This window comes from Erpetoichthys calabaricus, chromosome 6 (genome assembly GCF_900747795.2).
Source record: "Erpetoichthys calabaricus chromosome 6, fErpCal1.3, whole genome shotgun sequence".
Taxonomy (NCBI): domain Eukaryota; kingdom Metazoa; phylum Chordata; class Cladistia; order Polypteriformes; family Polypteridae; genus Erpetoichthys; species Erpetoichthys calabaricus.
The window spans coordinates 213,005,166-213,032,238 of record NC_041399.2 but is presented as its reverse complement, the minus strand read 5'-3'; the positions used below and the strand labels follow the sequence as shown (position 1 = coordinate 213,032,238).

The 27,073-nt window shown below is 42.4% G+C and overlaps 1 protein-coding gene across 1 annotated transcript in view; it reads right to left on the bottom strand.

Annotated features, from left to right (window-relative positions):
• LOC114644108 (dynein axonemal heavy chain 5-like) overlaps nucleotides 1–27,073 on the bottom strand; it is a 424,175-nt gene that overhangs the window by 144,112 nt on the left and 252,990 nt on the right. Inside the window, 6 exon segments of the mRNA XM_051928807.1 lie at nucleotides 11,083–11,363; nucleotides 13,599–14,263; nucleotides 16,943–17,097; nucleotides 22,895–23,137; nucleotides 23,929–24,135; nucleotides 26,305–26,634. Coding sequence (XP_051784767.1) covers nucleotides 11,083–11,363; nucleotides 13,599–14,263; nucleotides 16,943–17,097; nucleotides 22,895–23,137; nucleotides 23,929–24,135; nucleotides 26,305–26,634 — 1,881 coding nt within the window.

The window sequence follows — 27,073 nt, the reverse complement described above, 5'->3', positions numbered from 1 at the left end:
CCAGGGCACAACAGAAAAAGAGCGAGAAAAAATTGCAAAAGGCTTCATTCCGAGTCGATGCCCCTGAGTTCCGAAGCTCACCACCTACGGACGGACCGGGGGGTTCAGATGCAGCAGAAACTTTTAAATCTGATTTTACAAGAAGGTCATTTGCTTAACAATACATTTCATAAACACTTACTGTTCTTTCATTCCTATTATGTGAATTTTATATTCTAACATTTTGTATATTTGTATCCTAAGTCTATAATTCTACTAGTCATGTCCTTATTTTAGCATTTTTAGTCAGTTGTTTTGGGGATCTGAATGGCGAGTGCTGATGCCTCCCAACTCCAGGGCCTGTGGTTCAAATCCTGCATGTCTGCTCTCTGAGTGCAGAAATGTCTGAGACCACACAGTCCACCTTTACAAACCAGTGGGACACGGGGGCCGCATTACACTCGTCAAACCCCTGCTGCTGCCAGAATAAATCAAAAGAATTCATGAAGTGCCTTATTGTCGTACCACCCACACACCATAAGTGCAGCACTCAGTGGCGCAAAAGCACCAAATACACAAATACAAGATGAGGGCAAGACAAGAGAAGAAACAATCTATAAATAAATAAAGGAGAAGATAGCAATAAATAAGAAAGAAAGAAAGAAAGAAAAAAAACAAAAAAAAAAATAAGAAAAAAAGAAAGAAAAAAAGAAAGAAAGAAAGAAAGAAAGAAAGAAAGAAAGAAAGAAAGAAAGAAAGAAAGAAAGAAAGAAAGAAAGAAAGAAAGAAAGAAATAAATGGACTGACTAATTAATTCATGAATTAAGCAATCAATTAGGGTTAGGCTTAGGGTTAGGGTTAGAACCAAACCAATAAAGTGTGGTAACAAGTTCTTGTGTTCAGTTGATTCTGGGGTCCGTCAGTGGTGTGTTCTGCCCCTACTCTGTGGCATGGACTGGGTGATGGGCAGGGTCATGGGGTCCTGTGGCATCTGTTGGTGAAGAAAGATTCACGGATCTTGACTTTACTGACGATGCTGTGATCTTTGCAGAGTCAATGGAGGCTCTGACTGGGGGTCTCGAGAGACTGAGGGAGGAGTTTGAGTGCCTGGGCTTGTGAGGGTCCTGATAAAAACCAAAGAGCCAGGCCTTTATTGATCTCTTGGGCACGGCCATCAGCAGTGTGTCTGTCTGCAGAGAGAGTGTCGACCTCATTGAAAGGTTCACTTGCCTCAGCGGTGACATTCATATCTCTGGTGACTCTTTCTATGAAGTCAATAGACGGTTTGGGGGGGGGTCATGAGGTCGCTAGAGAGGGGTGTGTGGCACTCCTGATATCTCTACAAAAAGACGAAGGTCCAAGTCTTTAGAGTCCTGGTGCTCCCTGTCTGTGAGACATGGCCGCTGTCCAGTGACCTGAGGTGAAGACTGGACTCCTTCATGTGTGGCTCTTCGGAGGGTCCTTGGGTGCCGATGGTCTGACTTTGTGTTGATCATGGAGTCCTGAATGAGGCACATGACCTACATTGTGAGGAAGCGTCAGTTATGGCACTACGGCCATGTGGCGCCTTTACCCGAGGGTGATCCGGCTCACAGGACCCTCATTGATGAGGACCCGAGTGGCTGGACCAGACCACATAACACCTGACTGTGGCAGATAGATGATCATTTCTGGAGGGTAGAACTGGACTGCATGTCTGCCTTGGGGGTTGCCAACTGGGGTCTTGTGCTGATTCATCCTGTGGTGGGTACGGGTGCCAGTGCACGATACCCAACCTGAACCTGGTAACAAAAGTATGCTATGTAATAAGCTACTAGGAGCAGATCTGAGGGCAGTGGGGGGCAGCACAAAGTCTGGACCACCAAGTGGTAGAAACTGTTGCAGAACCTGACAGAACTGGTTTGGAGGCTGTGGTATCTTCTGCCAGATGGAAGCTGGACAAAGAGATCTTGGGAGGGGACCCCTTTGAAGTCATTGTCCTTTCCTTACAGAAACTTTTCAAAATGGCAGTGTCTAGCGCTCCCTGCTGGACACAACCATATATACATGATAATGAACTTGATCTGACATGCTGGATCGTGTGACGTTGTTTGATTCTGGTGTTTCCACATTTTCACCCATTGTCTACACATCCATCCATCCATTGTCTCCCGCTTATCCGAGGTCGGGTCGCGGGGGGCAGCAGCTTGAGCAGAGATGCCCAGACTTCCCTCTCCCGGCCACTTCTTCTAGCTCTTCCGGGAGAATCCCAAGGCGTTCCCAGGCCAGTCGAGAGACATAGTCCCTCCAACGTGTCCTGGGTCTTCCCCGGGGCCTCCTCCCGGTTAGACGTGCCCAGAACACCTCACCAGGGAGGCGTCCAGGAGGCATCCTGATCAGATGCCCGAGCCACCTCATCTGACTCCTCTCGATGCGGAGGAGCAGCGGCTCTACTCTGAGCCCCTCCCGGATGACTGAGCTTCTCACCCTATCTTTAAGGGAGAGCCCAGACACCCTGCGGAGGAAAACTCATTTCAGCCGCTTGTATCGCGATCTCGTTCTTTCGGTCACTACCCATAGCTCATGACCATAGGTGAGGGTAGGAACATAGATGGACTGGTAAATTGAGAGCTTCACCTTGCGGCTCAGCTCTTTTTTCACCACGACAGACCGATGCAATGCCCGCATTACTGCGGATGCCGCACCGATCCGCCTGTCGATCTCACGCTCCATTCTTCCCTCACTCGTGAACAAGACCCCGAGATACTTGAACTCCTCCACTTGGGGCAGGATCTCGCTACCAACCCTGAGAGGGCACTCCACCCTTTTCCGGCTGAGGACCATGGTCTCGGATTTGGAGGTGCTGATTCTCATCCCAGCCGCTTCACACTCGGCTGCGAACCGATCCAGAGAGAGCTTAAGATCACGGCCTGATGAAGCAAACAGGACAACATCATCTGCAAAAAGCAATGACCCAATCCTGAGCCCACCAAACCGGACCCCCTCAACGCCCTGGCTGCGCCTAGAAATTCTGTCCATAAAAGTTATGAAAATAATAATAATAATATTAATTCTTTACATTTACGTAACGCTTTTCTAACCACTCAAAGTGCTCTCCATGCAGGGAGGACCCAGAAAGCGAAGCCACAATCTCCTACCACCTTTCCTACATTTTGGATTTATTTCTTTTTAATTTTTTTTTATTTCTTTTGATTTTTAGTTTTTCTCTTCCGTTGCGATGCTAAAGCTCAGGCGGTGACAGAAATGCACCCAAGACTTCTTCCGCAGCACAGCATCTCGTCTAATACTTCGGCCTTTTTATTTTGAAATCAGACAAGCAGATTTAACCTTTTGACTGAGCCTGATGGGTATTTTTATGGGGAAATCAATCAAGTGTCAGTAACCTGAAAAATGTCATTATATCCTGCATTCCCATTACGAAAAGTAAATACGCGTCGTATACAGTTAACCTCTGTAACCCGTGGCTAATCCTGAATTCTGCCATGCAGCCGAGTTGGAATCATTACTGTAAATTACGAGGGATTCGCCGCCCTTCAAACCACACAAAAGAGAGGCTGCTGCCGCATGACAGGCCTTTACGTTTGATGCCACAGCTCAGAGAAATACATCAACATGGCGCAGCTCAGGCAGGACAAGCAAAAAACAGAAAGAAAAAAGCGAGAAAAACAGAAATATTGCTAATATGAACATCAGCGTGTTCTCTGGGACAGAATAGTAGCGGCAGGATCGTCACGTGTACTGAAACTCCTAACTTGCACATCTGACTAACACAAAACTCTTAGACATCATGAAAAGCAAGAATAAATCAGAAACTCTGCAAATGTAAAGTGGGACACAGTCGGCCTTCTGCATCTGCAGGGGACTGGCTCCAAGACCCCCGGTGAATACCAAAATCCGTGGATTCTCAAGCCCCTTATCTAAAATGGTGGAGTATTTGCATACACAGTGTATCCAGAAAGTATTCACAGCGCATCACTGTTTCCACATTTTGTTATGTTACAGCCTTACTCCAAAATGGATTAAATTCATTTTTTTCCTCAGAATTCTACACACAACACCCCATAATGACAACATGAAAAAAAGTTTGAGGTTTTTGCAAATTTATTAAAAATAAAAAAACTGAGAAATCCCATGTCCATAAGTATTCACAGCCTTTGCTCAGTATTTTGTCGATGCCCCTTTGGCAGCAATTCCAGGCTCAAGTCTTGTTGAATATGATGCCACAAGCCTGGCACACCTATCCTTGGCCAGTTTCGCCCATTCCTCTTTGCAGCACCTCTCAAGCTCCATCAGGTTGGATGGGAAGTGTCGGTGCACAGCCATTTTAAGATCTCTCCAGAGATGTTCAATCAGATTCAAGTCTGGGCTCTGACTGGGCCACTCAAGGACATTCACAGAGTTGTCCTGAAGAAGCTCCTTTGACATCTTGACTGTGTGCTTAGGGTCGTTGTCCTGCTGAAAGATGAACCGTCGCCCCAGTCTGAGGTCAAGAGCGCTCTGGAGCAGGTTTTCATCCCGGATGTCTTCGTACATTGCTGCAGTCATCTTTCCCTTTATCCTGACTAGTTTCCCAGTCCCTGCCGCTGAGCCCCAATCCCCACAGCATGATGCTTCCACCACCATGCATCACTGTAGAGATGGTATTGGCCTGGTGATGAGCGGTGCCAGGTTTCCCCCAAACGTGACGCCTGGCATTCACACCAAAGAGTTCAATCTTTGTCTCATCAGACCAGAGAATTTTCTTTCTCATGGTCTGAGAGTCCTTCAAGTGCCTTTTGGCAAACTCCAGGCGGGCTGCCATGTGCCTTTTACTAAGGAGTGGCTTCCGTCTGGCCACTCTACCATACAGGCCTGATTGGTGGATTGCTGCAGAGATGGTTGTCCTTCTAGAAGGTTCTCCTCTCTCCACAGAGGACCTCTGGAGCTCTGACAGAGTGACCATCGGGTTCTTGGTCACCTCCCTGACTAAGGCCCTTCTCCCCCGATCGCTCAGTTTAGATGGCCGGCCAATTCTAGGAAGAGTCCTGGTGGTTTCAAACTTCCTCCACTTACGGATGATGGAGGCCACTGTGCTCTGACCTTCAAAGCAGCAGAAATTTTTTTGTAACCTTCCCCAGATTTGTGCCTCGAGACAATCCTGTCTCGGAGGTCTACAGACAATTCCTTTGACTTCATGCTTGGTTTGTGCTCTGACATGAACTGTCAACTGTGGGACCTTCTATAGACAGGTGTGTGCCTTTCCAAATCAGGTCCAGTCAACTGAATTTTACCACAGGTGGACTCCAATGAAGCTGCAGAAACATCTCAAGGATGATCAGGGGAAACAGGAGGCACCTGAGCTCAATTTTGAGCTTCATGGCAAAGGCTGTGAATACTTATGTACATGTGCTTTCTCAGTTTTTTTTATTTTTAATAAATTTGAAAAACCTCAAATAAACTTTTTTCACGTTGTCATTATGGGGTGTTGTGTGTAGAATTCTGAGGAAAAAAATGAATTTAATCCATTTTGGAATAAGGCTGTAACATAACAAAATGTGCAAAAAGTGATGCGCTGTGAATACTTTCCCGATGCACTGTATTCTACACGCATCCTCTTGTATATTTTAAATCTTCTCTACATTTCTTATAATATCCGGTATCTGGTGTGTAAGAAAGGACAGAGCCGACTATACTTCCTCAGAAGGCTGGCGTCCTTCAACATCTGCAATAAGATACTGCAGATGTTCTATCAGACGGTTGTGGTGAGCGCCCTCTTCTACGCGGTGGTGTGCTGGGGAGGCAGCATTAAGAAGAAGGACGCCTCATGCCTGGACAAACTGGTGAGGAAGGCAGGCTCTATTGTTGGCATGGAGCTGGACAGTTTGACATCTGTGGCAGAGTGACGGGCGCTGAGCAGACTCCTGTCAATCATGGAGAATCCACTGCATCCACTGAACAGGATCATCTCCAGACAGAGGAGCAGCTTCAGCGACAGACTGCTGTCACCGTCCTGCTCCACTGACAGACTAAGGAGATCGTTCCTCCCCACACTATGTGACTCTTCAATTTCACCCGGGGGTAAACGTTAAGTTTTTGTCTGTTTTACCTGCATTGTTATCATTCTTTAGTTTAATATTGTTTTTCTGTATCAGTATGCTGCTGCTGGAGTATGTGAATTTCCCCTTGGGATTAATAAAGTATCTATCTATCTATCTATTATAAAGTGCCTTTCATATCTATCTATCTATCTATCTATCTATCTATCTATCTATCTATCTATCTATCTATCTATCTATCTATCTATCTATCTATCTATCTATCATATAGTGCCTCTCACTCTAGCTATCTATCTACAATGTAAATGCAAAGTAAATAGCTGCTATATCATGTTATGTGACCACCAGGGGGCGCACCAGCCCCTCAAACCCGTCACAGACAGACGCTAGCACAAGTTCCAGCACAACACAGGGTTTATTTCATTGTGGGAAGACGCTTCTCAAATCGTCAACCCATCCCGCACAGTCCCAGCACTTCCACTCTTCCTCTGGCAAGCTTCATCATCCTCCTCCTCCCAACTCTGACTCCCTGAACGGAGTGAAGCGGCTCCTTTTATAGAGCACCTGGAAGTTTCTCCAGGTGTCCCGTGACGTCCTTCCGGCAGCACTTCCAGGTGGGGTGCAATGAAGTGCACCACAGTTCTGCATGCGGTGACCACGGACCCCAAAAAGGCTGAGCTCCCAAGCTCTAAAGCGTGTGGCATTATGCCAAACCAGGGGGGCTGTTCTGGGGGAGGTAATGTTTCTTACAAGCTTTCTCTCTCCCGGTCCTTCCATCAGCAAGGCGTCCCGTCTATCACAAATGTTTTAATGTATAATGACTTTGGCAAGTGACATGTCACTTTTTCAAAGGTCCAAAACTTACCCCATGTAGTCTGCAGTGATGGCCATGACAAATATTTAATCGTATGTTTTTGTGGAGAACGGACAGAACAAAGTTTCTGATAGAATGAGACCCGATGGTGATTGATACTGGACGACAGCAGACAATCAACACGTTTCCATGAGCTTTCTTAACACGGTTATTCTCAGAAACGCAATTTCTAAAATGCCATGTAAACCCTTACACCGGTTTGAGGAATCGGGTTATTGACCTCAGAGAAAAACCCAGATCAACAGAGGTAGATTTCTCCATACATTTTGTGGCCATGTAAACCCTTAACCAGGTTACTGTTAAGGATTTTGTCGTCCGTTTTATAGTCTGCGAATGTCCATTGCACGCTGTCAGCCTGAGTATGTATTTATTTATTCGCTTTGCATACACATCCAGCAGCTGAGGGTAGAAGTGTTCACAAAATAAATTTCTAGAGGCAATTGCATTATTCCTTTTCCTGGCTGAAATAATCTCAATATTTCAGAAATCGTTAAATTTATGTTGCCAAAGTACAGTGCTAATCTCGAGAGCAGTAGCGTAACACGTTAAACATAATGTGCGCCTTGGGGACAGCTTAAAGAATCTGGTAGTGGTAATTTGTCGCCGTTCCACAAGATGGCACTGTTTACTAACTCCCCTTCTCTTCCTTCCTCTACAGACCGGATGATTGACAACCCAACCATCTCTGACATCACATTTGGTGCCCGCCCCCTCCTGGACCCGCCTCTTACTGCCTGACCTGTACTTAACCGGCAGTGTCGCCATCTTGGAGCTCTCACTGTGAGACTCTCATCTATCAAGACTAGAGGGCTTCACGCCAGCCACGTTTCTGCCGCACTTGATGTGAGGGGGGGTTTGGCTGAACGCACACTAAGGAGATGCGGTCTGATCAGCTGCTGTCTTTCTGCTGCTGTGTCGCGCTGCGCGTCGATCATTTAAAACCCTGTACAGCAGCTGTCCTTTTGTCTCACTGCTTTGTCTTGCGGGACGTTAAAGTGTCTCTCGCGGGACCGTCTGGGCTGATCATTACTTTCCTGAATTTCTGAATTTGGACATAGATTATTATTGTTCTCTTGGGCATTCTTTCGTGTCTCTTTTCGATGCGCTGCTCTTTCTTCTTTGCTTAGTCATTGACGTGCCATCTAGAACACATCAAATATTGGAGAGCTGGGAGCACATGATGTGTGTCTGCTAAAAGCACGTCCGTGATCTTGTTTTAAATTGTCTGGTCTCTAGTCTCGCGGGACGTCAAAGTGTCTCTCACGAGAAGATCACGTCTCAACTCAATATTTTTTTATACAATACAGTGGTGTGAAAAACTATTTGCCCCCTTCCTGATTTCTTATTCTTTTGCATGTTTGTCACACAAAATGTTTCTGATCATCAAACACATTTAACCATTAGTCAAATATAACACAAGTAAACACAAAATGCAGTTTGTAAATGATGGTTTTTATTATTTAGGGAGAAAAAAAAAAATCCAAACCTACATGGCCCTGTGTGAAAAAGTAATTGCCCCCTGAACCTAATAACTGGTTGGGCCACCCTTAGCAGCAATAACTGCAATCAAGCATTTGCGATAACTTGCAATGAGTCTTTTACAGCGCTCTGGAGGAATTTTGGCCCACTCATCTTTGCAAAATTGTTGTAATTCAGCTTTATTTGAGGGTTTTCTAGCATGAACCGCCTTTTTTAAGGTCATGCCATAGCATCTCAATTGGATTCAGGTCAGGACTTTGACTAGGCCACTCCAAAGTCTTCATTTTGTTTTTCTTCAGCCATTCAGAGGTGGATTTGCTGGTGTGTTTTGGGTCATTGTCCTGTTGCAGCACCCAAGATCGCTTCAGCTTGAGTTGACGAACAGATGGCCGGACATTCTCCTTCAGGATTTTTTGGTAGACAGTAGAATTCATGGTTCCATCTATCACAGCAAGCCTTCCAGGTCCTGAAGCAGCAAACAACCCCAGACCATCACACTACCACCACCATATTTTACTGTTGGTATGATGTTCTTTTTCTGAAATGCTGTGTTCCTTTTACGCCAGATGTAACGGGACATTTGCCTTCCAAAAAGTTCAGCTTTTGACTCATCAGCCCACAAGGTATTTTCCCAAAAGTCTTGGCAATCGTTGAGATGTTTCTTAGCAAAATTGAGACGAGCCCTAATGTTCTTTTTGCTTAACAGTGGTTTGCGTCTTGGAAATCTGCCATGCAGGCCATTTTTGCCCAGTCTCTTTCTTATGGTGGAGTCGTGAACACTGACCTTAATTGAGGCAAGTGAGGCCTGCAGTTCTTTAGACGTTGTCCTGGGGTCTTTTGTGACCTCTCGGATGAGTCGTCTCTGCGCTCTTGGGGTAATTTTGGTCGGCCGGCCACTCCTGGGAAGGTTCACCACTGTTCCATGTTTTTGCCATTTGTGGATAATGGCTCTCACTGTGGTTCGCTGGAGTCCCAAAGCTTTAGAAATGGCTTTATAACCTTTACCAGACTGATAGATCTCAAATACTTCTGTTCTCATTTGTTCCTGAATTTCTTTGGATCTTGGCATGATGTCTAGCTTTTGAGGTTCTTTTGGTCTACTTCTCTGTGTCAGGCAGCTCCTATTTAAGTGATTTCTTGATTGAAACAGGTGTGGCAGTAATCAGGCCTGGGGGTGGCTACGGAAATTGAACTCAGGTGTGATACACCACAGTTAGGTTATTTTTTAACAAGGGGGCAATTACTTTTTCACACAGGGCCATGTGGGTTTGGATTTTTTGTAATAAACACCATCATTTACAAACTGCATTTTGTGTTTACTTGTGTTATATTTGACTAATGGTTAAATGTGTTTGATGATCAGAAACATTTTGTGTGACAAACATGCAAAAGAATAAGAAATCAGGAAGGGGGCAAATAGTTTTTCACACCACTGTAGATATCTTTTGTTTTTTTTTAACATGTTTATAACTTGTGTTGGTTTTCAATCACAGGCGGTTTACCGGTGGGTGCCTCAAACTTTTATGCTTGTCGTTTTTTTGTTGCAGTCCAATTACCTTTTTAAAGTAACAAGTAACCTAACACAACAGTTATCTTACTTAAGTAAAAAATATCTGCGCTATTCTTATTCCAGTAGTGGCAACAGTATGACAAGAAGCACACGTAGCGGTATGCCGACCCTTTGCAGGGCTCCACCACTCAGTTAAGCAGAAAGGAGTGCGCTGTGTGCCATCCCGTAACAGAAACCTATAAATCAATCATCGATTTGACCAAACGTATTAATAAAACACAAGGAAATGATCACAGGCGTCGTGCTTATTTTCGGGTTCACGGTGGCCGATGGTGACGTTTAACTTCTTTTTGCGGAGTTTAATGACGATGCCAAAGGAGAACTTTCACGTGTAAATGGGGATATTTATGAAATCAGGATTCTGCCTTAAGTGGCTTATTCACCTTACTGAGCCCCCAGACTCGAGACGCGGGGCACATACAGGGTGAATCAGAGTGGTGGCTCTGAGGCGAAGGATCTGTGCTGGTATCCTGAAGGTTTGCCGGTTTAAATCCCCGTCACTTCCCAAAAGAGATCCTACTCTGCTGGGCCCTTGAGCAAGACCCTTAACCTGTAATTGATCCAGGGGCGCTGTACAATGGCTGACCCTGCGCTCTGACCCCAAGGGGTATGCGAAAACGAACAAATTCCTAATATAAGAAATTGTATAAGGTGAAATAAAGAATAAAAAAAAAATTAGTCGAGGACACCTAGTGGAAATCAATGGGAAGTGCATTTAAGACTAAAGCCAGGAAGCTCTTCTTCACACAAAGAATTGTGGGAACATGGAGACATGGAGGTGAAGCGAGTGACAACTTGAGGACCTTAAAGACGAATCTGAATAAGATGTTGGCACAGCTTGGCTGTTAACTAAATAAATGAGCTTGATGGACTGAATGGTCTCCTCTCGTTTGTCAAATTTCTTATGTTCTTATGATCTCTCATCTTTTGTGGCTCTTATGTGTAAATGGAATATTTTGAGCTATTCATTTATGTATTCATTCTGGACACTATAAACACTTTCATTCTTTGGCACCTTTTCTGCACTCCTCACTAGCTACTGGTCCATCCTTGGTTTAGGAACTACTCGAAGCTTCATCGAGGGACAATACCAAAGGACCACTGACACGGGACATCACAAATTTCTGTTTTAAATTCTAACCCACCTGCAGGGCCGCCTCTGCCTCCTCCAACGCCGGCCTTGCTGCCTCCAGCTTCTCCTCTGCCACGGCCTTATCTGCCTCGATCTCATCCACGATGGCCTGGGCTTTGTCCTTCACTTTCTGCACCTGTGCTTTTACAGCCTCTGCTGCTTGGGCTTTCACCGTCACCTCCTGCAGGACCCCATCCGCTTTTTTGGATGCAACGGCAAGGTCGGCCTCCTTCACCGCCAGCTCCTTGGAGAGCTGATTCACAGATACTTCAGCCTCCATTAGCTTGGCCAGACCTGGAGAGAGGAAGAAGACAAGTCCCAGGGGTTAGCAAAAACGATTTGGGGACAAAATAAAAAGGGCAATTTTTTAATTTGCTTTATGACTTTGCCTTTAAATTTCTGCACTGGGACTCGTCTGCTTTGGATTGCAGGTAACACGCCATCATGGAAGTCACTGGGCGTTGTACCAGAGAGTGCTTGAAGATCATAAGAGGCCATCTGTCAGAAGATTGAAGCTCAATTGAAGGTGACCCTAACCATACCAGTGAGTCATTTTCTAACCCACTTAGTCCTGAGCAGGGTCAAGGAGGTCTGCTGGAGCCTATCACAGCTAGCATAGGGTGCAAGGCAGGAACAAACCCTGGACAGGGTGCCAGTCCACACACAGCAACCACACACTGTTGCCAATCCACTAAACTTGCATGTCTTTGGACCATGGGAGGAAACCCACACAGACTCGGGGAGAACATGCAAGCTCAATGTAGGGAGGACCCGGTACGAGAATGCAGCGCCATCACTGCGCCACCATGCTGCCCCTAACCATACCAGTAAATCCAAAAAGGAATGGCTGAAAAGAAACGAGTGGAGGGTTCTGGAAATGGCCAAGTCAAAGGACGGGTCTGAGATGCTTGTGAGAGGATATGAAACGGGCTGTGCACGCTAGAGACCCCCCTCGGCCATCACACAGCTGAAAGAATTCAGCATGGAGGAGTGGAGTCGACATCAGAGACTGCCAGACAGTTTGAGGAAATGCCAACTTAAGGGGCAATGCCAGTTATAGGAGCCAATGATGGATTTACTTTTTCCTTACGCAGAAACGATACATCCTATGGCGTAGCGATGGATTGTGTAGACTGTGCAAAGCACAAGGACCTACGAGCTTGGGGGCCTACTTGGGGCCATAAAGATTTGTTAAAAAATCTTTAATAACTTAATTAAAACAGCGGGTTTGCAGTCTTGATGCAGTGTATTCAACGTACAATGTGTTCTCTGAGGGCGGCACGGTGCTGCCACACTGTAAGGAGACCTGTGGTTCGCTTCCCAGGTCCTCCCTGACGTGGAGTTTGCATGTTCTCCCCGTGTCTGCGTGGGTTTCCTCCCACAGTCCAAAGACATGCAGGTTAGGTGCATTGGCGATCCTAAATTGTCCCTAGTGTGTGCTTGGTGTGTGGGTGTGTGTGCCCTGCGATGGGCTGGGACCCTATCCGGGGATTTGTTCCTGCCTTGCGTCCTGTGTTGGCTCCAGCAGACCCCTGTGACCCTGTGTTAGGATATAGCAGGTTGGTAAATGACTGACTGTCTTCTCTAACCTCGATACCTGCTGATGAATTGTACGCTCCCATTAATCTTCTTGTTGAATGCTACAGCGCCGACATTTCACCAGCGTACGTGTTTTCTGTCCATCTTGTCAAACAAGTCGGCCGTTTTTTGAGGTAGCTGAACAGTTGCTGATAGATGGCTGTGCACTGTCATCTACTTTCAGTGACGTTTCCACAGCTTACATGTTACTGCCGACTACGCCAATGACTGTTCTCCAAGTTAAAACTCGTCACAACTGACCTCAGAAGTGCCACTTCTCAGACTTAGTGGCTTGGCTGGACTCTCAATCGAAAACGAGCTCAACAGACAACATGATGTGTCCAACATTGTTGAGATTTTTGTGCGACAGAAAGCACGCGAGCAAGCGAGTATTTTAAGGTACTAGTGATATTCGATGTAATATGATTGGGGACTTGTCAGTCAGTTCCATTTTTATAAGCTTTGTGACAATAGGTGGCGCTGTTGCTCCTCCAAACCCATAGACTACATGTCCAGACACCAGGTAAAAATATCAGAAATTAATCTACAGTGCATCCAGAAAGTATTCACAGCGCATCACTTTTTCCACATTTTGTTATGTTACAGCCTTATTCCAAAATGGATTCAATTCATTTTTTTCCTCAGAATTCTACACACAACACCCCATAATGACAACGTGAAAAAAGTTTACTTGAGGTTTTTGCAAATTTATTAAAAATAAAAAACTGAGAAATCCCATGTCTAAACAGGAGGGACCCACCTCAGGGGATCTTCAGCGAGCTAGTTACGCCACTGGGTACATCCGTTTATTTTTCATCCACTTTATGAATGATTGACTCTGAGGGGTGCACTTACTTTTTCACACGGCCGAAAATGAATTGAAGCTTATCATTTACTCAATACAATCAAACAGAACTTCTTTTCAGTTATTGCCAGTAGAGTTACTCTTACCTGTCCTCATGCGTTCGGCGAGCATCCCCACATAAGCAATCTTCTCACTGTAGATGATTTTGTAGCCACCTATGAAGGACAGGTATGACTTGGGCGTCACGTACGTCTGACGGCGGTACCGTTCAAAGTACTCCACGCACTTTTCCGCCACCAGATCCTGGAAGGTTCCCATAGTGTTCACCACATTTTGCTTCACTTCGTCTGAACACTCGATTTTATAAGAGCTCAGAAAGTGTTGGGCCACAGCCACCAGAGCATCCTTAGGCCATCGCTGAAACCAGTCCATGGTGCAACCGGAAATGAGCCCAGGGAACTTCAGAGCACGGGTGCGAAACTTCTCTCCCACAGGTGAGAAACAGAGGACAACGTGGAGATTACTGCGAACCCGTGACAGAAAATAGTCGTATAGGTTCTCTGGTGTGGGGACTCGTCGAGGATATTCCTTCTTCATTACTGCGATAAGGTCTTGAGTGATCTCGTCCACCTCGTCACGGGCAAACAGGTTGGACACCTCGCCGGAGGCCAGCACGTTGTTCATATACTCCAGGAAAGACTCGTCTTTAATTTCATTGTCCGTGAATATGAAAGTGATGCCTTTGCCTTTCTGTCCTGCTGTCCGATAGAGCTGCTTAAGATCATCCATGAGATTGCCAGTGTTGTAAGTTCTAAGGAAAAAGAAAAAAAACCTGTAAGATGGTGTTTAGATACTCTAATCATAAAGTGGGCACCGTGTTGACATCAATCACTAAACATAACAAAGACACCATGCTCTTGTTATATCGCAGCTAGGGTTCTTCCTCAGTATCCTTTATATATCTGCCTGTGTGATATTCCATGTGTTTAGAGGGTGGAACCCCAAGAGGTGGAGCCACCTGCCAATCACCTCACTGCCAGGAACGGCCCTCCAATTTGTAAAACTAATTCCTGGTGGTTCATTTTGAATGCGCTTAGGAGTTGGTGAGTTTTCTTACGTTGTCCTGTGCTTTGTGATTTTGCCTATGTATATAAGCCACCTTTGTGAGGCGTCAATGCATATGTCTCTGTTATATATGATTTGGTATGGGACCCTTAAAAGCAGTGTTAATAGTTCTGATGCGCCATCTGTTGGAATGGAAAATGCAATGCATATCTGTTAAATGCTGTTTGGTATCCGATTTGTAAAAGCAGCATTAATGTTTGTGATGCGTCAATGCATATGTCTCTGTTATATTGAATTGGTATGGGACCCTTAAAAGCAGTGTTAATATTTCTGATGCGTCATCTGTTGGAATGGAAAATGCAATGCATATCTGTTAAATGCTGTTTGGTATCCAATTTGTAAAAGCAGCATTAATGTTTGTGATGCGTCAATGCATGTGTCTCTATTATATTGAATTGGTATGGGACTCTTAAAAGCAGTGTTAATATTTCTGATGCGTCATCTGTTGGAATGGCAAATGCAATGCATATCTATTAAATACTGTTTAACCCTTAAACTGCTGGAACCAGCTATAGTCAGTTCCCAGTGCAATTTGCCAGCATGTCGGAGCCGAGTATATCTGGAAAAGTACATTCGTTGAATGCCACAACCGGCTAGAATCGGTTTCCAGTGCAATTTGGAAGCACGCTGAAACTGAGTATACAGCAACATACATTCTGCAACGTACATTCATTGAACTCCGCAACCAGCTAAAGTTATTTTTCATTGCAATTTTCCAGCACACCGGAGCTGAGTATATTTGCCAATGTATATTCATTGAATGCTGCAACCGGCTATAGTCGTGTCTCAGTGCAATTTGCCAGCAAGCAAGAGGCGAGTATATTCAGCAACGTACATTCATTGAACCCCGTAACCAGCTATAGTCGCTTCACAGAGCAATTTGCCAGCACACCAGAGCTGACCAAGTGGCACCTTGAACATATAATAATAGATTGTTGCAGTAGTTTTTTTTTTATAGTTTTTACAGTTTATTTGCAGTGTGTAAAATGATCAGTGTTGCAGTAATTGTAATGTTCTTTCCATTAAAATTTCACATTTTCTTTGTGAATTGTGACATTTAATTAAAAAGTGCAGCTAAAAAGTATTTGGCGCCCAGGGGTGCATTAACCCCCAAGTATGTGGCGGTTTAAAGGTTAACTTTAACACTGCTTTTACAAATCCCATACTAAATGGCACATAACAGACATATGCACTGCATCTGTCATTCCAACAGATGGCACATCACAAACCTTAACACTGCTTTTGCAAATCCTATACTAAATGGCACATAACAGACATATGCATTGCATTTGTCATTCCAACAGATGGCACAACACAAAAATTGACACTGCTTTTAGGAATCCCATACCAAATGACATATATCAGAGTTGAAGAGTTACAAAAGTTGAATTTGAATCCTGGTCCAATGTGCACATAGCATGTGTTTGAGTCTCATATCCTTCTTAGCTTAAGTTTAAAAGCCGATGCTGTTATTTTATTATTCACTATGATAAATGCATTTTTTTTTTGTTATTTTAATATAACCCTTAAGAGAAAATGTTATATTTAAATGCTGATTTTACAAATCCCACACCAAACAGCATTTAACTGGTATGCATTGCATTTTCCATTCCAACAGATGACGCACCAGAAATATTAACACTGCTTTTAAGAGTCCCATAACAAATTGCATATAACGGAGACATATGCATTGACGCATCACAAACATTAATGCTACTTTTACAAATTGCATACCAAGCAGCATTTAACCTGTGTGCATTGCACTTGTCATTCCAACAGATGGTGCATCAAAAAAAATTTGTAGTCATTTTTACTTTATTACAAATGCTTGTGATGCACCAACTGTTGGAATGGAAAATGCAATGCATTTTATTATGAAATGCATTACAAAATACGTTCCACTAGACACTGTAAACAGGTCTACATTGAATACAAATGCCAAATGTCTGACTCCAGTTGATTGAAAAGTTTTTATTGTGTCTTGAAGAACATTAACCAGATTGTAATCCCTTTCATTTTTCAAAAACAGAAATAGTAAAATGATCCTAAACTCTCATGGCTGTCACTGATGCTTAATATTCATTCATGTAGCAGATGCTTTTTACAAATGGGGTCAACATAATGAAGTTGGCACCTGCTGGCGTGCATTACAAAGCAAGTGGATGGCACTCTGGACCTTAAAGGTAAGCAGCCATTCGACCCGTTCAAGCCCAGGATGAGTTCATCTTACCGTAGGTACAAAGGAATTGTGCGAAGAAGGAGAAGATGGAGGGCTTTGGATTTCCATTGCACTAACTAAATGCATCTCTGAGTCCAGACTGACGCATAATGTGCTGATTAATGAAGTTACAACACTTAAACTTACCGCGTGAGAGTGATTTGGAAACTCTGATATCCAGCAATGAATGAGGCCAGTCTGGTCAAACTTTGCTTTCCAGACCCACCGACTCCGACCAGCAGAGCGTTTCCTTGTGGGGTGCGGATGACACGAGAGATCTTCACCAAATGGACCATGGCGTCCTGCGCACAAACAAGACAAACACTCATCAATTCAATCGATGGCTGTCATTGCGCTATTCATTTTATGTTTCTCGTATTCCTACTCTTTATAAAAAAGGCTGCGACAAAATGGAAACTGCTCATTAAAACAAAAAGGAGCGAGTCGTAAATTCCTACATTAAAAACACAACAATGGCACATCACTTGAGGTTAACCTTGTGAACTGAATTGTCATTTTGACAACGCGGTACACATTCATGTCAAATCTGAATCTGCCACACATTCCAATCAGTGGGGACAGTCGAGTGTTTGCCACTGCGTCACATCAGCACTTCTGTTAATGACACTTGTTAAGCGATTGGACACCAAAGACACAAGTTGGTCAAGCTTAGCAAGTGGAATTCCACCCCCATTATTCTGTCACGCAGGTTTAGTGATACGTAATTATATGGGACCTTTAATGTTACATGTTGAACTTCATAAGGTGCCACACGGGTCAGGACTGCAGGCAGGCTAATGTCAGACCCGCAGCCGTGAACTCGTAATCAGGGCAGAATGGGGTTTGGTGTTGTCAACTGGAAAAATACAACATCTCAGGAAAAGATGGCATCTGGGTGGCAGCAGCTGGTGCTACAAAATGTGACCAGATCTTTCTGCATCAATGGTGCCCTCACAACTGCCATGGGCACTGACACATCACCAGTCATGACAGACACTGGCCTTCTGACTGGATGTTGATAACACCTTGGATGATCCTTAGATAGATAGATAGATAGATAGATAGATAGATAGATAGATAGATAGATAGATAGATAGATAGATAGATAGATAGATAGATAGATAGATAGATAGATAGATAGATAGATAGATAGATAGATAGGAAAGGCACTATATAATGATAGATAGATAGATAGATAGATAGATAGATAGATAGATAGATAGATAGATAGATAGATAGATAGATAGATAGAGTGAAAGGCACTATAGATAGATAGATAGATAGATAGATAGATAGATAGATAGATAGATAGATAGATAGATAGATAGATAGATAGATAGATAGATAGGAAAGGCACTATATAATGATAGATAGATAGATAGATAGATAGATAGATAGATAGATAGATAGATAGATAGATAGATAGATAGATAGATAGATAGATAGATAGATAGGAAAGGCACTATATAATGATAGATAGATAGATAGATAGATAGATAGATAGATAGATAGATAGATAGATAGATAGATAGATAGATAGAGTGAAAGGCACTATATGATAGACAGATAGATAGATAGACAGACAGACAGACAGACAGACAGACGTGAAAGGCACTATATAGGTGTCCAGGTCGGTGATTTTGTTTTTGACTTTCTCCTTTTTATATTTAATCCGTTATGCTTTGAGTTCTGTGTGTTTGATAGCAGATCTGCTGGTGTTCCAGTTGCGTTTTCAGTAATTAGTAGAATCTTTACTTGTATTTCATGTATGAGTTGTCCCCAGTACTCTGCGCCTGTGCTCAGTGAAGTGCGCTATTTAATAATAAGTTGTATTGTATTGTATTTGGCATTAGTACCGCCGGTCAGAGATGTGCACCACTACTGTCCACAAATCGCTAACGTTACCTAAATAAAAGCCACGACTGCAATGTCTGGACAATCACGTAATGTAGAAGGGGTTAAACTGTTCCTCCAACTGCTGGTATTGCAGCAGCAAATTCTGAATGAGAAAAAAAAGAAAATTTCAGTGCCAGGGTGCGTCTCTGCTTCACTGAAAGCCGAGTAAGTCTTACGAAAGTCGGTTGCATTTCAATGCAATATTTAGACAGGCCATTAAGAGCGTGAATTGTCAAGGTCAGCTATAATTTCTTGTCAACCTGCCAGCTGAGTGCGGCCCCAAACTTGCAGAGCTGCGTCTTTCCATTGCCGTGCCTTTCAGTTTCTGGATTGACAGACGAGATGCCAATTAGTTCCAGCTGAAGCAGCGTTTGCCAATTTGGATTCAGTTCAATTATTTTGCTAATGGTTACTTCATCAGAATTTCAAATTTTCTGAAGCCAAAGTAAGAAAAAGGAAAACTGTCAATTGGATAAAAAAAGAAGAAAAAGCTGGCACTTTACCTAAATATAAGCACAGCAAAGAAGCCATCCATTATTAAAATGCCTTTAATGGCAGGAGGCGGCTCTGAGTTTCAAGATCGCTGTGTCCCCTTTGTGCACTTTCTGTGACTTTATGTATTTTTTTCGTAACCTTAAAAATATTTTATTTCTATAACGGTTTCATCACCTGTACATCTGCTCTTCTTATGGAGAAGTCAGACCAGAGATAGACCTGTGAGTGCAGCTTAGGAGAAACAACAATCAAAGGTCCCAAAGAGAGAGTCGCCAAATCCAAACTGTAAACCATAAATCAGAGTCAAATGGCAGAGCTCTGTTTCAATAACCACTAATCAGAAAACAAAGTAAAGAAAAGGTGGCAGGCTTGGTCCAGTCTCAGATACAAGTGGCCTTTATGGGTCATCTTCATCCTGGCTCACAGATGACATTACAATCTCATGTGCGAATCCCCCTTGGAAACGGCCAACGCAAAAGTCACCAAATAGTGAAATTAAATGGGCGTTGGAAAAGACGGTAGCAAAGGACTGAAGGATCAGATCGGATCAGAAGGATTGGAAAAGATGGAAAAAGTGGATCAACTTCAAAATGGAAGCTCTAAACAAAATTCTGTGTGTAGAATTTGAATCCTTAGATAATAAAATCCCCAAAACAACACCATCATGAACTTCCTAACATCAGTAAAACTCAAGAAAATGTAATGAAAAGTCACTTTATGTGCCATATACATTTTCTTACATTAGGAATTTCACATACCCCAACTTACTCTTCAGCGAAAGACAAAGAGAAGTTTGGGGTTAGCTATTTGTATGGCACCCTTAAGAGCAAGTGGGGGTCAAGGGTCTCGCTCAAGAGTCCAATGGAGCTTCTGGAACTACCAGCATTTGAAACCCTACCAACACAGCCAGAGAGCCACCACTCTGCCTTTAGGGCAAAAAATAACTGGAATTATAACAGCGCCATTCTTGTGGGCACTGCCATCATTGGCTTGTTTCCTATGGCCATGCCAGTCTCGTTTATACTAATGAAGCCCATTGCTTCCAAAATGATTGGACATCACTGTAATGTTCCTTCATTGTGTTTCCCTATTTAAGATGGTGGAGATAGATAGATAGATAGATAGATAGATAGATAGATAGATAGATAGATAGATAGATAGATAGATAGATAGATAGATAGATAGATAGATAGATAGATAGATAGATAGATAGATAGATAGATAGATAGATAGATGTGAAAGGCACTAGATAGATAGATAGATAGATAGATGTGAAAGGCACTAGATAGATAGATAGATAGATAGATAGATAGATAGATAGATAGATAGATAGATAGATAGATAGATAGATAGATAGATAGATAGATAGATAGGTGTGAAAGGCACTATATAGATAGATAGATAGATAGATAGATAGATAGATAGATAGATAGATAGATAGATAGATAGATAGATAGATAGATAGATAGATGTGAAAGGCACTAGATAGATAGATAGATAGATAGATAGATAGATAGATAGATAGATAGATAGATAGATAGATAGATAGATAGATAGATAGATAGATAGATAGATAGATAGATAGATAGATAGGTGTGAAAGGCACTATACAGATAGATAGATAGATAGATAGATAGATAGATAGATAGATAGATAGATAGATAGATAGATAGATAGATAGATAGATAGATAGATAGATAGATAGATAGATAGATAGATGTGAAAGGCACTAGATAGATAGATAGATAGATAGATAGATAGATAGATAGATAGATAGATAGATAGATAGATAGATAGATAGATAGATAGATGTGAAAGGAACTAGATAGATAGATAGATAGATAGATAGATAGATAGATAGATAGATAGATAGATAGATAGATAGATAGATAGATAGGTGTGAAAGGCACTATATAGATAGATAGATAGATAGATAGATAGATAGATAGATAGATAGATAGATAGATAGATAGATAGATAGATAGATAGATAGATAGATAGATAGATAGATAGATAGATAGGTGTGAAAGGCACTAGATAGATAGATAGATAGATAGATAGATAGATAGATAGATAGATAGATAGATAGATAGATAGATAGATAGATAGATAGATAGATAGATAGATAGGTGTGAAAGGCACTATATAGATAGATAGATAGATAGATAGATAGATAGATAGATAGATAGATAGATAGATAGATAGATAGATAGATAGATAGATAGATAGATAGATGTGAAAGGCACTAGATAGATAGATAGATAGATAGATAGATAGATAGATAGATAGATAGATAGATAGATAGATAGATAGATAGATAGATAGATAGATAGATAGATGTGAAAGGCACTAGATAGATAGATAGATAGATAGATAGATAGATAGATAGATAGATAGATAGATAGATAGGTGTGAAAGGCACTATATAGATAGATAGATAGATAGATAGATAGATAGATAGATAGATAGATAGATAGATAGATAGATAGATAGATAGATAGATAGATAGATAGATAGATAGATAGGTGTGAAAGGCACTAGATAGATAGATAGATAGATAGATAGATAGATAGATAGATAGATAGATAGATAGATAGATAGATAGATAGATAGATAGATAGATAGGTGTGAAAGGCACTATATAGATAGATAGATAGATAGATAGATAGATAGATAGATAGATAGATAGATAGATAGATAGATAGATAGATAGATAGATAGATAGATAGATAGATAGATGTGAAAGGCACTATATAGACAGACAGACAGACAGATGTGAAAGGCACTAGATAGATAGATAGATAGATAGATAGATAGATAGATAGATAGATAGATAGATAGATAGATAGATAGATAGATAGATATGAAAGGCACTATATAGATAGATAGATAGATAGATAGATAGATAGATAGATAGATAGATAGATAGATAGATAGATAGATAGATAGATAGATAGATAGATGTGAAAGGCACTAGATAGATAGATAGATAGATAGATAGATAGATAGATAGATAGATAGATAGATAGATAGATAGATAGATAGATAGATATGAAAGGCACTATATAGATAGATAGATAGATAGATAGATAGATAGATAGATAGATAGATAGATAGATAGATAGATAGATAGATAGATAGATAGATAGATGTGAAAGGCACTAGATAGATAGATAGATAGATAGATAGATAGATAGATAGATAGATAGATAGATAGATAGATAGATAGATAGATAGATAGATAGATAGATAGATGTGAAAGGCACTATATAGATAGATAGATAGATAGATAGATAGATAGATAGATAGATAGATAGATAGATAGATAGATAGATAGATAGATAGATAGATAGATAGATAGATAGATAGATTATAGCAATGTCCAATGATGTCAAAGGCAATGGGCTTCATTAGCAGAAACATGACTGACACGGCCATATTTCCCCTCTCTAAGTCCTTTACTAGGACTTTCACATTTGTCCGCTTATTTCCTTCCATCTCCCAATCACACTACTTCTTTGACCCAATATCGTTATGATTCACCTTCTGTCAAACTCAAAAAAATGCTTCAAACGCCAAACTGGGGTTCTGTGTAACAAAGAAATGTAATTGTCCTGGTCCCAAACACAAAACGCAGGCTTCTGTTCCAACCAAAAAATGGGGTCCTGGCTTCAATCATTCGAAACTAAGAAAAGGCGAAGGACCTACCTTAAAGCACACAAGGTCCATGTGCGCTCCTCTGATGGCCTCATTGTACTGCTGCATGAACATCACCAGACGTTCCGACAGCTTCTCGAAAGTCGGAATGGGCTCGTAGATCTTGGGAGCCTCCAGCTCAGCATCCTCTGGTTCATCTCCGGTGGCTTCGGGAGCATCTCGTAAGAAATCGACAAAATACGCCTCCTTTGGAGCCGTGTCTATGATGTTTGGCCCATGGTCTTCTACTGATATCTAACACACGACAATTATTTGAATGTTAGTTTTGTATTATCTTTAGTACGTTACCCCCAACAGACAACTCAGTAACTTTAGAGGTTAGGAGCCTGTGCTGATACAGTATGCTGTTGCACCCACCAAACATGAGAGACCACCTCAGGATCCCAGATTAGGTGATGGGTGGCACTGCAGCACCCCACTACTTCATATGGAATGGAACAGTGGGAGGTTTTATTTTTATTTTTATGGTGGCTGGCATGCCAATCCTGCCACCGACCCCCATGTTCTTTCCTGCAGGTTGGAGGGCCTACTTGCAGGGCTGGATGCCAGTTAACGTCATACCTATGATGGAGCGATTTCAGTGGGTAACACAACTGAAATCACTGAAATTATGGGGTTTCACACTCTATACATTGATCTAGGAGTTTAAGAACTCAAGGATTGTGATTTTTCCGTTTCATTTTTGATTTTATAGTAATTTGAAGAAATTGAATATTTTTTCCCAGTATTCCATACTGCCATCTTTGTTAAATATGGGCGCCACCGTTTTTGCCATCTCTTGTTGTCATAGTGATTCAATACTTATATGAATGATAAATTTCAGTTTTTGTCTTTTTGTAAATTTACAAACCTTTCTGAAAACATTTACACTTTGACATTATAGGTTATTGAGTGCAGACCGATAGGCAGAAATGGCAAATATATCAATTTAAAATGAAATTCAGAACAGAATCACGTGTGCAGAAGGTGAAGGCGTCTGAAGACTTCCTGAATTTCCCTCTACATTCACGATTATAGCATCTTACCTTCTGCATGCACTGCTCGAACCACTCCTTGTCCTTGTGATTGGTGAACCTGTCGGCGATCACCCGTGAACACTCGTGAAGGAAAAGAGCAACCAACACATCCGTAGTCTGGCAGACTTCTGAAGTGACTTTGAGGATGCCTTGCCAGATCCGACTCAGGTCTCGCAAGTTAAAGATGTAGTGGAATTTGGCTGGCGTTGGCAGCATCTGCAAATAGATTTGTGAAATGGTAGTAAGACAGACTTGTTCAGAATTTCACTGGACACCTCACTTGTTCTAAAAGGAAAAAGATAATCGGACAAAGTGATGAAAAGACATGAAGGGGACTGGACATCTGGGCAAATGAGCAGTAGTTAAAAAAAAATATGAGCAAGTTACGATTCAAATTAAAAATGTGTCACCTTAACATTGAAATGCTGAGGGAATTCATCCACATCACCACCTGGGGAGATACAGTAAGCTTCATCACCCTGGTTCAGGTTTATCAGCTCAGCAACAGAAACGATTCACTCTGTTAACAAAACTCTAATGATGGATCATTCTGACCTTGGAAAGCTGATGAGTTCAATCAGGGGAACTTCGATCAGCAGGATCAGCTTATGGAGACAACATATCTATCTATCTATCTATCTATCTATCTATCTATCTATCTATCTATCTATCTATCTATCTATCTATCTATCTATCTATCTATCTATCTATCTATCTATCTATCTATCTATCTATCTATCTATCTATCTATCTATCTATCTATCTATCTATCTATCTATCTATCTATTATATAGTGCCTTTCACATCTATCTATCTATCTATCTATCTATCTATCTATCTATCTATCTATCTATCTATCTATCTATCTATCTATCTATCTATCTATCTATCTATCTATCTATCTATCTATCTATATATCTATCTATTATATAGTGCCTGTCACATCTATCTATCTATCTATCATCGATGCATTAAGCAATACTGTTTCACTTTTAAAAAACACATATAGTCCAAATGAAGAAAACAGAGTGTGTTTGTGTTGTCACACACGAGCGGTTCATGGCCTCAAATACTGTTATGTCACAGCCAGACCAGTGGTTGGCACTGCCATCTGATGCTATCTCCTCTTGTTTCCCCTTCCAGACCAGCTGAAGAACTTGCCACTCAATGAGCTCATTTGCAGTCCCCGGGAAGCCACCCACCAATGATATCACACTTCCTGTCTGCAGAGCACTCCTACTGATGACCTCACTTCCAGTTCCGGCCTTCCCTGGACCCTCCTCTTCCTGTTGCCACCATATTTATATCTCAGATCCATCTACAGTAGGTTAGTCAGTTCTATTTTGGGCTCCTGTCTGTAAAGTTGTGCTTTATTTGTCCCTTTTTTTCGTGACTCTCCTGTCCTTATTTCCGTGTTTATGATGCGGTACTCTCATGGGTCCAGATGTGACTGTCAAATGAGAATAGAAATCTGGGCACAACTTGTTAAAATTTTTGTAGTGAATTGTGGAGAAAACCAGCGCTGCTTGGGTTACACCCATGAGACATCTTCCTAAAACACCCGCCACCAATTTCTCCAGTCCGTGCACTTTTAACTGCTGGGGTTTCAGGGAGAGAGCAAAAGGAACTGAACAGAAGATTTGACACTGAGAGAAACTAAACATTTCAAATTGCTGTTATCATCTTTGGAGCTCAGTAGCACAAGGTACCCAAAAGTTTAATTCAGTGTCTCCCAGCGTTTGTGGTTTCACAACCCAGTTTTTCACATGTCAGTGAGTTCATCACCTACCGGGGAGTGGGGTGGTCACCATCGGTGAATCGAGTGAGTTTGTCTAAGCAAGGGTTGGGTGGGGAATGGGGGGTGTCACACACATGCACATGGGTGGCGGCAGCAGGGTCTGGTTAATTTGGGACCACTGAAATGTGGGGCTAATCATGGGCACTAATGCCTTCTTTCTGTCCTTGCAGGAACAAATAAATCCTAACCCACTTCCTTCCAGCTACAGAACACACCCCTGATGATGTCATTTCCTCCTCGTTAGATGATCCGCCTCTTCCTTCCCCACCAGCACTATAAAGAAGCAGCACTTCTTACCTGAGGAGTCTTGTCTTGGACTCGGTCCTATGAGGTTACTCTACACTAACGATTGCTATTTTTCTCATTGCAGCAAAAGTTATAATATACGGGGTGGACCCCCCAAACCTTCATATCTTGTCCTTGTCTTTCTACAGGGGGTTATGGGGGTAGGGTTAGTCACACAGAGGTAAGGACTGAAGCAACAGCCTTGTATTTGAACATCCCCTTGCACTACCCACTGCAGCACACCGTCCTTTATTTCTTCTTGTATTTTGGAGTTTTGCAGTAATCATCTCAATATGTTTTACCTTTATTTTGGTTGCCTGCCATATTCTGCGAGTAGACGGGACCAGAGCAGCAGCCAAGTTGCACACCTCCTTAGGAAATCCACGCTGCTCACAAAAGTAGCCTTCGGCGATGGTGCTGAAGATCTTGTCGATGGAGGAGTTGGATGGCAACGTGCAGTTGTAGACGGTAAACTGACGCTTCAGCCGCTGGGGGATGTCGTTTCTACCGCCGCCAGGGTGAATCATGGCAGCGGCAAACTGGATGTCCACGATGCCGGTGAACTCACCAGGCTTGTCCAGGTTGTAAAAGCCTTTCTGCTCCATCAGCTGCCGGACGATTTCGTTGGTTATCTGTGAATAAGACAGAATTCGGGTAATGAGGGGCTTCTGTCCTTCTACATACAAACATTTTGTAATTTACTTCTCAAAGGAAAATCTTTAAACCCCGGGACGGGTGCTACACGCTAGCCACTTTGTGGTTTGGTCGCTTGTGGAAGAAAATAATTTGGAACAGACACCCCCTCACTGGAATGTCCTGATTTAAGCAATAAAACATCCATCCATCCATTTTCTAACCCTCTGAACCCGAACACAGGGTCAAGGGGGTCTGCTGGAGCCAATCCCAGCCAACACAGGGCACAAGGCAGGAAACAATCCTGGGCAGGGTGCCAACCCACCGCAGGACACACACAAACACACCCACACACCAAGCACACACTAGGGACAATTTAGGATCGCCAATGCACCTAACCTGCATGTCTTTGGACTGTGGGAGGAAACCCACGCAGAC